General features: G+C 42.3%; 1 protein-coding gene across 1 annotated transcript; it reads right to left on the bottom strand.

The window, feature by feature from the left end:
* Positions 1–6168: 6168 nt before the first annotated feature.
* On the bottom strand, positions 6169–12056 carry amdhd1 (amidohydrolase domain containing 1). The gene is made up of 9 exons (XM_060923702.1): positions 11920–12056; positions 11701–11807; positions 11546–11610; positions 11155–11432; positions 10688–10913; positions 9413–9537; positions 9232–9325; positions 8996–9156; positions 6169–6274 (listed from the first exon to the last, which is right to left on the bottom strand). The coding sequence occupies exons 1-9, from the start codon at positions 12054–12056 to the stop codon at positions 6169–6171; spliced, it is 1299 nt and encodes a 432-aa protein (XP_060779685.1).
* Positions 12057–12312: the final 256 nt, after the last annotated feature.

The following is a 12312-nucleotide window of genomic DNA, read 5'->3' as shown; positions in this document are numbered from 1 at the left end:
GCAAGAAGATGCAATAGTTGAAATGGTCGTTGCTAACAACAGCATCAGGCTCAAAAAAAAAAAGGGACAATCTCAGACAATGACATATATTTTCAAACATTGAGAATGTTAACACTATAACCACCATTATAAGAGTGCTACAGAAACATCATGTCAGGATGAAATAGTTGTACCCTCTCTCATTTGAGAGGAACTCTGAGTGTGTCTAGGAACTCCAGTACCAATATGTCCAGGTAAGTTATGGTATCTATGGTGATTCTGAACAGCGCAACACACACAGAGGCATTTTCTTTTGAGCTATTGTGCATAATATAATATGATATGCCACTTGTGTCTTTCTCTAATTTACTGAAGAGAGTTTGTGAAAATGAACACGTTCATCTTTGTGGATGAGGCTGGTCTCAACTTGGCAAAAAGATGCTGCCGTGGAAGGACTGTGATTGGAAAGAAGGCAACTGTAGATGTTCCGGGCCAGAGGGGGGCTAGCATCACCATGTGTACAGCAATATCTAGTGATGGATTGCAGCTGGGTGGCATGGTGGTGTAGTGGTTAGCACTGTCGCCTCACAGCAAGAAGGTTTTGAGCCCAGTGGCCGACAGAGGCCTTTCTGTGTGGAGTTTGCATGTTCTCCCTGTGTTTGCATGGATTTCCTCTGAATGCTCCAGTTTCCCCCACAGTCCAAAGACGTAGGTTAGGCTAATTAGTGGCTCTAAATTGACCGTGGGTGTGAATGTGAGTGTGAATGGTGGTTTGTCTCTGTGTGTCAGCCCTGCGATGACCTGGCGACTTGTCCAGGGTGTACCCCGCTTCTTGCCCATAGCCAGCTGGGATAGGCTCCAGCTTGCCTGCGAAGCTACACAGGATAAACGGTTACAGACGATGGATTGCAGCTGCAGAAGACTGTCATTGGCCCATACAATACAGCATGCCTTATTGTTTTTCTTGATGAACTGTATGAAAGACTTTCAGCAGAGAGGCTGAATTTACCAGCATTTGTGATTGTATGACACAATGTGGCCTTTCATCACTCCCACCAGGGCACAGAGTGGTTTACAGCCCATCCCAGAATGATGTCATTATTCTTGCCACCATACTCTCCTTTCCTCAACCCCACTGAAGAATTTTTTCTGCATGCCAATGGAAGGTTTATGGCCATATGTCCCTTTTAGATGGCACCCAATGGCTGTTGGGTGTATGGACATAACAGTGTCCAGGGATGGATAAGGCACTCTAAGAGATTTTTTCCCCTCAGTGTATGGCAGGAGAAAGCATTTGGTATGATGTTGAAACTTTATGGCCAAATGCAGAAGACAGGATGGATTAGGCCGGGCCAACAGTATACCTCTGAGACACTGTCCGCTGCCGTCCTCATAGTTGAGAGTCAACTATCCATCCATCCATTATCTGTAGCCGCTTATCCTGTCCCACAGGCTCGCAGGCAAGCTGGAGCCTATCCCAGCTGACTATGGGCGAAAGGCGGGGTACACCCTGGACAAGTCGCCAGGTCATCGCAGGGCTAACACATAGACACAGACAACCATTCACGCTCACATTCACACCTACGGTCAATTTAGAGCCACCTAACCTGCATGCCTTTGGACTGTGGGAGAAACCGGAGCACCCAGAGGAAACCCACGCGGACATGGGGAGAACATGCAAACTCCACACAGAAAGGCCCTCGCCAGCCGCTAGGCTCGAACCCAGGACCTTCTTGCTGTGAGGCGACAGTGCTAACCACTACACCACCGTGCCACCCCAGCTGTCAACTAGTTTCCTTGAATGACTATAGCACACCAGAGGGACCCAAACCCTCATCTGGTGGCTGGGTACATATACACACCTATGGGCAATTTCAATTAGCCAACTGAACTAATCTACATGTCTTTGGACTGTGGGAGGAAAACAGAGCACCTGGAGGAAACCCACGTAGGAACAAGGGGAAACATAGGGGAGGGCATGGAAAGACCCCAGTCAGTCACTGGGCTCAAACCCAGAATCCACCATGTCACCCTTCTGAGATACTGATGGACAATACATGTGCAAATTACTGTATACAGTGAAAACTTGCTATTTGTTTTTGCAGTATATTGTACCTATAGCTGAATTTCATATTTACTGTTTGGCATTACAGTACTTATTGTAAGGTGTCTTATTTTGCAATGCAACACTGTAAAAATATCAGATACATATACATTTTGCAGTGCTTTAAGTTCGTTTTTTCCATTCATTGTATTTTGAGGGACAAATTAGTCTTCTGGGTGAGAGCATGCACTATAGTTATAGCAGCATGAGTCACTTTTGGGTTAAGTATGAACTGTACTCGAGTTGAGGGGGGATGCCATCCCCCCTGGAATAAAAAATGGTCAAAATCATCCCCCCTCTAAAATGGGCATCCCCCCTCCCTTCCCTTGAGCAATTTTATCAATAAATGTGGGCATTACTTCTGGAGGGGAGGGGTAACAGGTGGGCACAGGGGTTGATAAAGCGCAACTGCCCTGGTAATATGTCACATGATTTTCCCGGACTAAAGCAACCTCGGGGCCGTGGTTTTGTGGTTGGCGCAGTTAATTGTTTGAAACACGTTGTCAGACCGCCATCACTACTACACACTATATGAAAAATATTTGCCCCCTTGCGATTTCTAATTGCCCCCTTAGTAAACTGTTCCTGGCGCCGGGCCTGTTGCAGCATCATGGCCAAGCGGAGTGGACAGCAAGACCTAAGCAAGTTCGGATTTAAGATCGCAAGAAAAAACATTTCAGGAGGTAAGTCAAGAGTTACGAATATCAGTCACACTTTCTGTGAGCCCACTATCATGCTGTAAAGTTACCGATATGTAGCCTAATTTGTGGGCGGCGGATAACAACACAGCTATCATAATGAATGTTAGTTTGGAGTCTAGCCAGCTATCGATAGCTTACTCAGGTTCATGTTAGCTTTGATTTCTTGTATAAGGCCATTAATTTAATCAGCCTGGACGTTCGTTTGTTATTCTTCAGGCAACAAAAAGTGTTATTCAAGACAGGAAGGCTAAAATAAATGACACTAGCAGTTTTGAAGGCTTCATTGCCTCATTAGAGAGCCGGTCACAACATGTAAGGCAGAGCAGGATTGGTGTAGGACTCGACAAAGTGTCTGCTAAAATGCAGCTTTCTTTTTGTTCGTCATCATCTTCTGTCTCCTCAATGGGCCTTTTCCCCTTTCCAAAGAAACTTTCCAAAGATGCCTGCTTTTAACTCATTTTGCTAGCTTGTATCCAGTATGTATCAAAGTGCTGGTATGTATCGAAGCAAAGTATCAAAGTATCCAAGGCAGCTCCTTGGTAACGGTCAACGTTAAGGTGTCACGTGACCTAGATAACAACGGGAATCAACGTTACAACGTTATAAGAATAAACACAATAATAACAAAAAGGAAAAAACAAAAAATGCATAATGCCTCAAACATCTTTTAGGAAGTTTAGTCTGATTTACAATTTACTGTTGCTTGTTTTAGCTTATTGGTTCCCTACCTACCTCTGTATTTAACTCAATGTTCCCAATGTTCAGCTTTGAATAAAAATTCTATTGACTTGATATGAAAAGATTCAGTTGTTCATTTACATTGCCTGCTGAGGTTTTAATAAATTATTTACCAAACGATCTAAAAGGAGGGGCGGCACGGTGGTGTAGTGGTTAGTGCTGTCGCCTCACAGCAAGAAGGTCCTGGGTTCGAGCCCCGTGGCCGGTGAGGGCCTTTCTGTGCGGAGTTTGCATGTTCTCCCCGTGTCCGTGTGGGTTTCCTCCGGGTGCTCCGGTTTCCCCCACAGTCCAAAGACATGCAGGTTAGGTTAACTGGTGACTCTAAATTGACCGTAGGTGTGAATGTGAGTGTGAATGGTTGTCTGTGTCTATGTGTCAGCCCTGTGATGAGCTGGCGACTTGTCCAGGGTGTACCCCGCCTTTCGCCCGTAGTCAGCTGGGATAGGCTCCAGCTTGCCTGCGACCCTGTAGAACAGGATAAAGCGGCTAGAGATAATGAGATGAGATCTAAAAGGAGCCTACCATGACTGAAGTTACACTTCAAATTTGTCATCTGCATTTCACCCTAATATGGAGAATGTGGTAGGTATGTCAGCCAGGAGACTGACTAAATATGACACATGGCATCCACACTGTGCATGTTTACAGTAAAATACCAGTGTATTATGTTTTTTACAACAATAAAAAGGGTACACAGTGTGCACTACACACTTTATCAGCACAAAATACTGTATGTCTGGTAAATGAACAAGGTCCACAGAACTACGTTGTGTGCAAACCCTCCTAAAAGCAAACCAGTTTCCCACCGACGGACCGACCGATGGGTCGACACGCGACTAAAAATTTCACCATCCCCCCTGGTTTGATTTTACAACTCGACCACTGAGTATGAAGTATTTCTGGTTTAAGTGCATTTTGCACCAAACATTAACTGATGTGCTCAGGTGCATGTTTGTAAAACACACTAAAAAGTAATCTGTGGTTGGTAGAAGAGAGCAACTGGACTTGCTTGAAAAGTCTTGAAGACGTTTCGCCTCTCGTCCGAAAGGCATCCTCAGTTCTGTCTGTCTAATAGGGAGTATCAAGTATTTATCCTCTCATGGATCATCATAGAATCCGAATCAGAATGCTGATGGCTGCATTGTAGGTGGCTGATAGATGTCATAGACACCCACTTCCATGTCTAAAAAGTGGACATGGTATTGAGGGGTGTGGGGGGAGAACGACTCCAAATTTAACTTCACTTAAAAGTTGTGTGTTAAGCCCCCTAGACAATGGGGGGTTATTTCTTTCCTAATACCAGGCCAAATCAATCTCTCCTATGGTTCCATCCTAGAACATGTGAATAGTTGTTCTTGTATTTTGCTTGAACATGAAGCACAAAACACAACTTCAGATTCTGGCCAATAGTTAACATGTAACTTGACATTTTAGTATAAGGCAGAGGTGGACAAAGTACCCAACTTCATTACTTAAGTCAAAGTACAGATCCCACTGGTTACTGGTTGTTACTCTGATACAAGTGAAAGTTGTTCAGTTAAATCGATAAGTTAAAGTACTGAAGTATTTGCTTTTAAAAATACTTAAGTATTAAAAGTAAATTTTCTGTCAATGCATTGTTGTATTATTGCCACAACACTTACAAACCTGATGCCTCTGAAGCAACCGACTGGATTTACAAAATGAACGCATGCTGTGCCATCATGGTGGTTTAACGTTAAGCTAGCTAGTCAGTGAAACTCCACCTGACATGCTAGCAAACTCCTTTCAAACTCAATCATATTGGGTGGCTAACGCTACTTGAAAAAGATTATGCTAAAACATCTGAAAGGACTTCAGATAAGTTAACATTATTCATGTTAGCATAACTCCATTTTTACATGCTGTGTCCAAGTTAACTAGATATGTGTTAATGTTAGCTGTGGACAAGGCTGTAGTAACTTAGCGGGCAAATCCATAGAAAGGGTTTTGACTAACCAGACTGCATAGCTATTGCAATGTTATCGCTCGCTCTAAAAGCACAGACAACTTCATTACAAGCTTTCTCTTAGAATAAAACGTTTACACACCTCAATATGCTTCCGCAGGTTGGACAGCGAGTTTTTGTAGGCTGTGATGTGGTTCATTTTAGGCAAACAAAGCAAATATTTAAAATGAAACATGGGTTCTAGGTATGGACAGGAGTGCGTGCATTCCCCACAAGAACCACCTCCTTCCATTCTGCCATCAACTGATCATGTTTAAATAATGCTGCTGAGAAATCATTGATCTTATAGAGTCTATGAACATGATGTGACCCTAGTGATTACTGATAACTTATCACCTGCAGAAAAAAAAAAAGCATCCACTTTCTAAGCTGTTTCATAGTAATGAGTACCTTGATAGAAATGTAGTGGTGTGAGAAAGTATGATATTTGTCTTTCAGATGTAATGAAGTGACAGTCATGTTTCCCCCCAGTACAGATACTGAAAAAGTATACTCCGTTACTGTCCACCTCTGGTATAAGGAGCTGATATTAGTAGATGTGACTTATTCAGGGAGTTTATTTTGTAATGTTTGACTCCATAGCACCTCAATAACAGCACTCAGTTTCTTCATACAGACTGTTTATTAATAGCAGCTCTGAAAAATGGCTGTAGAAACATTCAGAGGTCCAAGACCTTGTCATTTTCATAAACAATGTTGCCTTTGATGATGACAAATTTCACCAGTTCCTGATGGCCTCCAAACTGGTAGATAAGATGCTCCCAGCTGCAAAACAAAACATGTGGACTATTCATCCCATGAGAATTTTGCAGACTCGTCCATTATTCTCAATACTGGCAAGTCAAATTTTGCTTCAAAAGTTGTTACATTTAAAATTTATAAGCCACTTCTATTACACAAAGTTCGCAAACCAGCTGTCTAGAAGTATGCTTAAAAAGGAAACCTCCCCCAGCCCACATCCAAATATTTATTAAGGGAGGAGGGGAAAAAATTGAAAACTGTCTAGTATTGCATTAGAGAGTGCTCTAACCAGCAACTGCAAAACAGTGCAATTCTACAGGACAAAATCATTTCACCATGGGAAACTCAACATTGAGCCTGTCGGTAGCAAAAAGGAGTCGTTTAACATGGATGATTGCCATGTAAATATTTGGACCCAAAGAGGATGGGAGAGCTCAAAGGCCAAATGTAAAATCCCAGAGACTTCCTTTAATAGTCTAAAAAGGAACACTATCAGAAGGGTGTTACAACATTCAGAAGTCACAGCAGATCATTAGCACAGCCATCCAAAGGTAATCATAATCTGCCATATATACAGTGCCTTGCAAAAGTATTCATACTCGAACTTTTTCACATTTTTCCACCTTACAACCATGAACTTAAGTTTTTTAATTGAGATTTTATGTGATAGACTAACACAGAGTAGCACATAATTGTGAAGTGAAACAAAAGTGATAAATGGTCTTCAAAATTTTAAACAAATAAAAATCTGAAAAATGTGGTGTGCATTAGTATTCAGCCCCCTATACTCAGATACCTCTAAATACAATCCATTGCCTTCAGAAGTAATCTAATTAGTAAATAGAGTCCTACTGTGTGTAATTTACTCTCAGCATAAATACACTTGTTCTGTGAAGGCCTCAGTGGTTTGTTAGAGAACACTGAAGAACAAACAGCATCAAGAAGACCAAAAGAACTCACCAGACAGGTCAGGGATAAAGTTCTGGAGAAGTTTAAAGCAGGGTTAGGTTATTAAAAAAATATATCAAGCTCTGAACATCTCAAGAAGCACTGTTCAATCCATCATTCAAAAATGGAAAAAGTATGGCACAACTGCAAACCTACCAAGACATGGCCGTCCACCTAAACTGACAGAGCGAGCAAGGAGAGCACTGGTCAGAGAAGCAGCCACGAGGCCCATGATCACTCTGGAGGAGCTGCAGAGATCCACAGCTCAGGTGGGAGAATCCGTGCACAGGACAGCTATAAGTCGTACACTCCACAAATCTGGCCTTTTTGGAGGAGTGGCAAGAAGAAAGATACTGTTGAAAGACAGGCATAAAAAGCCATGTAGGGGACACAGCAAACATGTGGAAGAAGGTGCTTTGGTCAGATGAGACCAAAGTTGAACTTTTTGGCCTAAATGCAAAGCGCTATGTGTGGTGGAAAACTAACACTGCTCATCACCCTGCACACACCATCCCCACTGTGAAACATGGTGGTGGCAGCATCATGCTGTGGGGATGCTTTTCTTCAGCAGGGACAGGGAAGCTGGTCAGAGTTGATGGGAAGATGGATGGAGCTAAATACAGGGCAATCCTGGAAGAAAACCTGTTGGAGGCTGCAAAAGACTTGAGACTGGGAAGGAGATTCACCTTCCAGCAAGACAATGACCCTAAACATACAGCCAGAGCTACAATGGAATGGTTTAGATCAAAGAATATTCATGTGTTAGAATGGCCCAGTCAAAGTCCAGACCTAAATCCCATTGAGCATCTGTGGCAAGACTTGAAAATTGCTGTTCACAGACGCTGTCCATCCAATCTGGCTGAGCTATTTTGCAAAGAAGAAAGGGCAAAAATTTCAGTGTCTAGATGTGCAGAGCTGGTAGAGACATACCACAAAAGACTTGCAGCTGTAATTGCAGCAAAAGGTGGCTCTACAAAGTATTGACTCAGGGGGGCTGAATACTAATGCACATCACATTTTTCAGATTTGTTTAAAATTTTGAAGACCATTTATCATTTTCGTTTCACTTCACAATTATGTGCTACTCTGTGTTGGTCTATCACATAAAATCTCAATAAAAAAAAACTTAAGTTCGTGGTTGTAAGGTGGAAAAATGTGAAAAAGTTCAAGGGGTATGAATACTTTTGCAAGGCACTGTACATCCGGTTTCTATTGCAGCCTGAAAATGCAAGTTAGAAGTCAGTGTCTGTGCCTATGTAAATCTTGCATCTAAAAAGCATTTCATAACCAGTTTCAGTAGGATGAGGAAATTTACCCAAAAAAAAAAAACCCACATGATTTGTTCGGATCTGTACTATTAAATTGCCAAGCGTGACACACTTGTGCATTTCAGGTGAACATCAGACAGCAGTAGGAGCTGACAAATTTGTGTCATCTAATCATTCAGGCACAATATACCAATCATTCCATGTTAATAGGGGAAAAATTAAGCCTCATTACAAATCCTGATTTTTTTTTTAGCAACATAACCTTGATCTTGCAGTGGTTTGATTTGTCGTCACTATAAAATAAGTCTTCATTAATATCGTCAGTGTCACCTTGTGAAGCCTGTATCAGGTTACGTCTATCGTGCCTTGAGTATTGTTTCGTGCCCATTCCTAATCTCACTATAGGTTTGGAAGCAAGTTAAAGTTTTATCAAAGCCTATACTCACACGCAAACACACTAGTAACCCAGTGCTAGACAGTCATAATCAAATTCTAAAAACACTTCCATCTAAGAGCATGAAGTGTGTACCGTGGAGCATTAATGATGAGAAGGTCTCCTTGTTTGCCAGGCTCCAGAGATCCATGTGACTGCGAGCGTTTTAAAGCGTAGGCTGCGTTTATTGTGGCAGCTGCCAGTGCTTCAGGCATTGACATTTTCAACATCACGCAGGCCAAGTGCATCACCATAGGCTATCAAGAAGTAGAGAGTGTTACACATGTACAGCTAATACACCAACTACATTACATTAAAATGGTGTTCATTACCATTGAGCAGCAGTAAGCATTGGGATTAAAGTCACTCCCAAGGGCTACAATAACTCCAGCATCAATCATATCTCTGGCCCGAGGACACGGAAGCCTATTTTGATAAATGACAAGATGTTCATGGTTTGCAGTGTAGAGCCTTGTTGGGTGCTACGGTTTTGTTTAAACTCTAAACCGCTACCTGAGAATGTAGGCAGTGGTAGGCAGCAGGATAGCACATGTCTTTGCTCTTGCCATAGCAGCAATGCCAGCATCAGTCACTTCCTCCAGGTGACTTACAGCTAAAGCACCAAGCTCTGCCCCAAGCTAACATAAGGGAGGGGAAATATAAAAAATAAACAAATAAGCAACACGTTAGTCATGGGGGCACACAAATTGTTGAATTTTTCCTCCAACATATTCGAAGCAAAAACATTTCACCCTCTTTAATACAGTACCTACAGATAAAAGGCAAGAGTTGCTCCCATCGGTAGGCTAGCAGAGTTTTTTTTTTTTTTTTTAAGGGGGGGCAGGCACTGCTTCCTCTGCTTCCTTCCCCAGTGATAAAAAGAAAGATCAGTGTTTATATTTTGGGCCACCACATTACAATTTTCTGCACCCTTCCAAAAAAATATAGGACTATCCCAGTCACATCAGAGAAGCCATAATTTCAACTGGAGCCTCTCAGTGCCTGGTACATTAACGTAGAGAAACTAATCTTTCAAAAGCTAACACTAGCTAACATTCAGGACAGTGGAAAGTTATCAGAAATGCCATAAGATTACAGTGTTCAGCTTGGTAAGAAAGTAATTCTAATAGTCTGAATGCTGCGTTAAAGCTGCCCTCACCATGTGCAACACCTACATCACCTGCAAATAAGGGCAATAGGGGCAACAAGTAGGTATTAAAATAGGATTGCTCATCTTCAGTGGGAGCACATACAGTACATGAAGCAATTTCCTCGATGTACAAACTAGTTTAAAAAGATATGAAAAAGTTTTGCTTATTCCTACAAGCAATTTTGCCCACCATGAATTTCTCATTAAAAATCTACATTCACTTCCCATTTTAGTAGCAATGCCTACACACTTACTGTATGCAGTTCTCTAAATCAGCCAATCATATGGCAGCAGTGCATTGGAATGAAGAAAAATGTCTGCAATTTTAGCCAGTTTCAGTATTTCAGAAACTGCTGATCTCCTAGGAATTCCACACACCTCAAGTTTCCACAGACTGAAACCTTGCTGAGAGATCAGAGGAGAACCAGACTGGTTTGAGCTAGCAGGAAGGTCTACAGTAAAGAGTGGTTGGTTACAACAGTGGTGAGCAGAAAAGCATCCCAGAAGGCACATCACATGAAACCTTGAGGTGAATGAGCTACAACAGCAGAAGACCACATCAGGTTCCACACCAGTCAACCAAGGAGGCTCTCATGGGCACAGACTCCCTGAAATGACATCATCGTATGTCTACACACCTGTGCAGAGTTCATAGGATGCAGTTCATCTCCATGAAAGTTGAGATTGAGGCCCATCTCTTTCCCAGCCTGGAGAATTCGGCATGTTGAGATCAGATCAAAAACTCCTCTCTCACAGAATACGTCGATATTGTCCACCTGCAGGTTGCCTTCAGAAATCTGCTTTTGTATAGCAGGCAGCTGCACTGAAAGAATGTCCTCAGTTGCCTTCTCCATAGTCTTACCTCTGAACACAAGCAGAAGCCAAAATTGTGCAATTATGTGCATGTGACTATGTCGTTTTATGGTGTACTAGATCTGCAGTTTTAAATCCAGTTCTACATGCCAACACATGAGCCACAGTCCATAACGACAAAAGAATTGAATAGGATGAAAATGTGTTAAACTGCATTTCAGCACTTCTACATTGGCCTGCTTTGTATTCAACAGGACACAATATAAGAGGACTGGTGTTAAGTGAGGTTCACCTGGGTACTGCATGTGCACCACAGTATGTTGAAGATATCCCCATAGGCATAGTCTTCCTGGCTTCTTGTATAACATTCAACATTTTGAGTTCAGTATCAAGATCCAGTCCATAACCACTCTTACACTCCACCAGTGTAGTTCCAGCTCTCAGCATGCGCTCCAGACGGCCCTTCAGCCCCTGTAGCAGAGTTTCTGGATCTGTTGCACGTGTGCGTGCCACCGTAAAGTGAATACCCCCACCAGCCTCATGCACCTGCATGTATGTGGCACCAGCCAACTACAGACACATTAGAATGCATGCCATGACCCACAATCTCATTTTCACTGTCTTTAAATAAAGAAAAAGGGAAATTTGGTGATTAAATGCTTTTTTTTTTTTTTTAAATCTACCTTCATTGCAAACTCATGTACTCTGTCACCAGCCCAAACCGGATGAGTGTGTGCATCAACCAAACCTGGGGAGAAAAAAAAAAAGTGAATATTAACGTGACTTAATATTGAGGTTTGAATTACACAAAATCAGTGGCTTCAGAGCAAACACTTGCCAGGGAGAACACACATGCCAGTGGCATCCAAAATTTTATCAAATACAGCTTCTCTGAAGCAGGATTCAATGGAGTCTGCTGGTCCCACAGCTTCAATAAGCCCATTGCTAGAATAGACAGACATACTAGTAGACACACACAGGTAATGCATATGCACGAACATAGAAAGCATAATTTCCATTTCATACCACTCAGAACACACTTTCAAAAGTAACTTACTGTCCAATTACTACACTTGCATTCTCAAGAACTGCCAAATTCTGCATCCCATCTTCAGTCAGAAACTGCTCACCATTCCTACACACCAGCACTACTTGTTTGGCATTTTTCACAAAAAGCTGAAAACTGTCAGGCATCTTGGGGCAGCTTAGCCTTTTGAACACAAGTGACAAAGCAGAGCAGAGTTCACATCAGCCACATGAAAAGGAAGGTAAATTATTAGCAAACTAAAAGTAAAGCAGACTCCAGGGCAAAGGTCAGCTATGGGGAGGAACACACACACAAAAAAAAGCTCATACTGTGGACTTGTGGGTGGGGGACACTGACTGGCTAGCTCAAAGTGAAAAAGTAAACAGTTTCACACATACACACTCAAGTCCACAGTTCAGTATG

This window comes from Neoarius graeffei, chromosome 1 (assembly GCF_027579695.1).
Source record: "Neoarius graeffei isolate fNeoGra1 chromosome 1, fNeoGra1.pri, whole genome shotgun sequence".
NCBI classification, from domain to species: Eukaryota; Metazoa; Chordata; class Actinopteri; order Siluriformes; family Ariidae; genus Neoarius; species Neoarius graeffei.
Note: the sequence above shows the minus strand (reverse complement) of the source record. Positions and strands in the feature narration are given on the sequence as shown.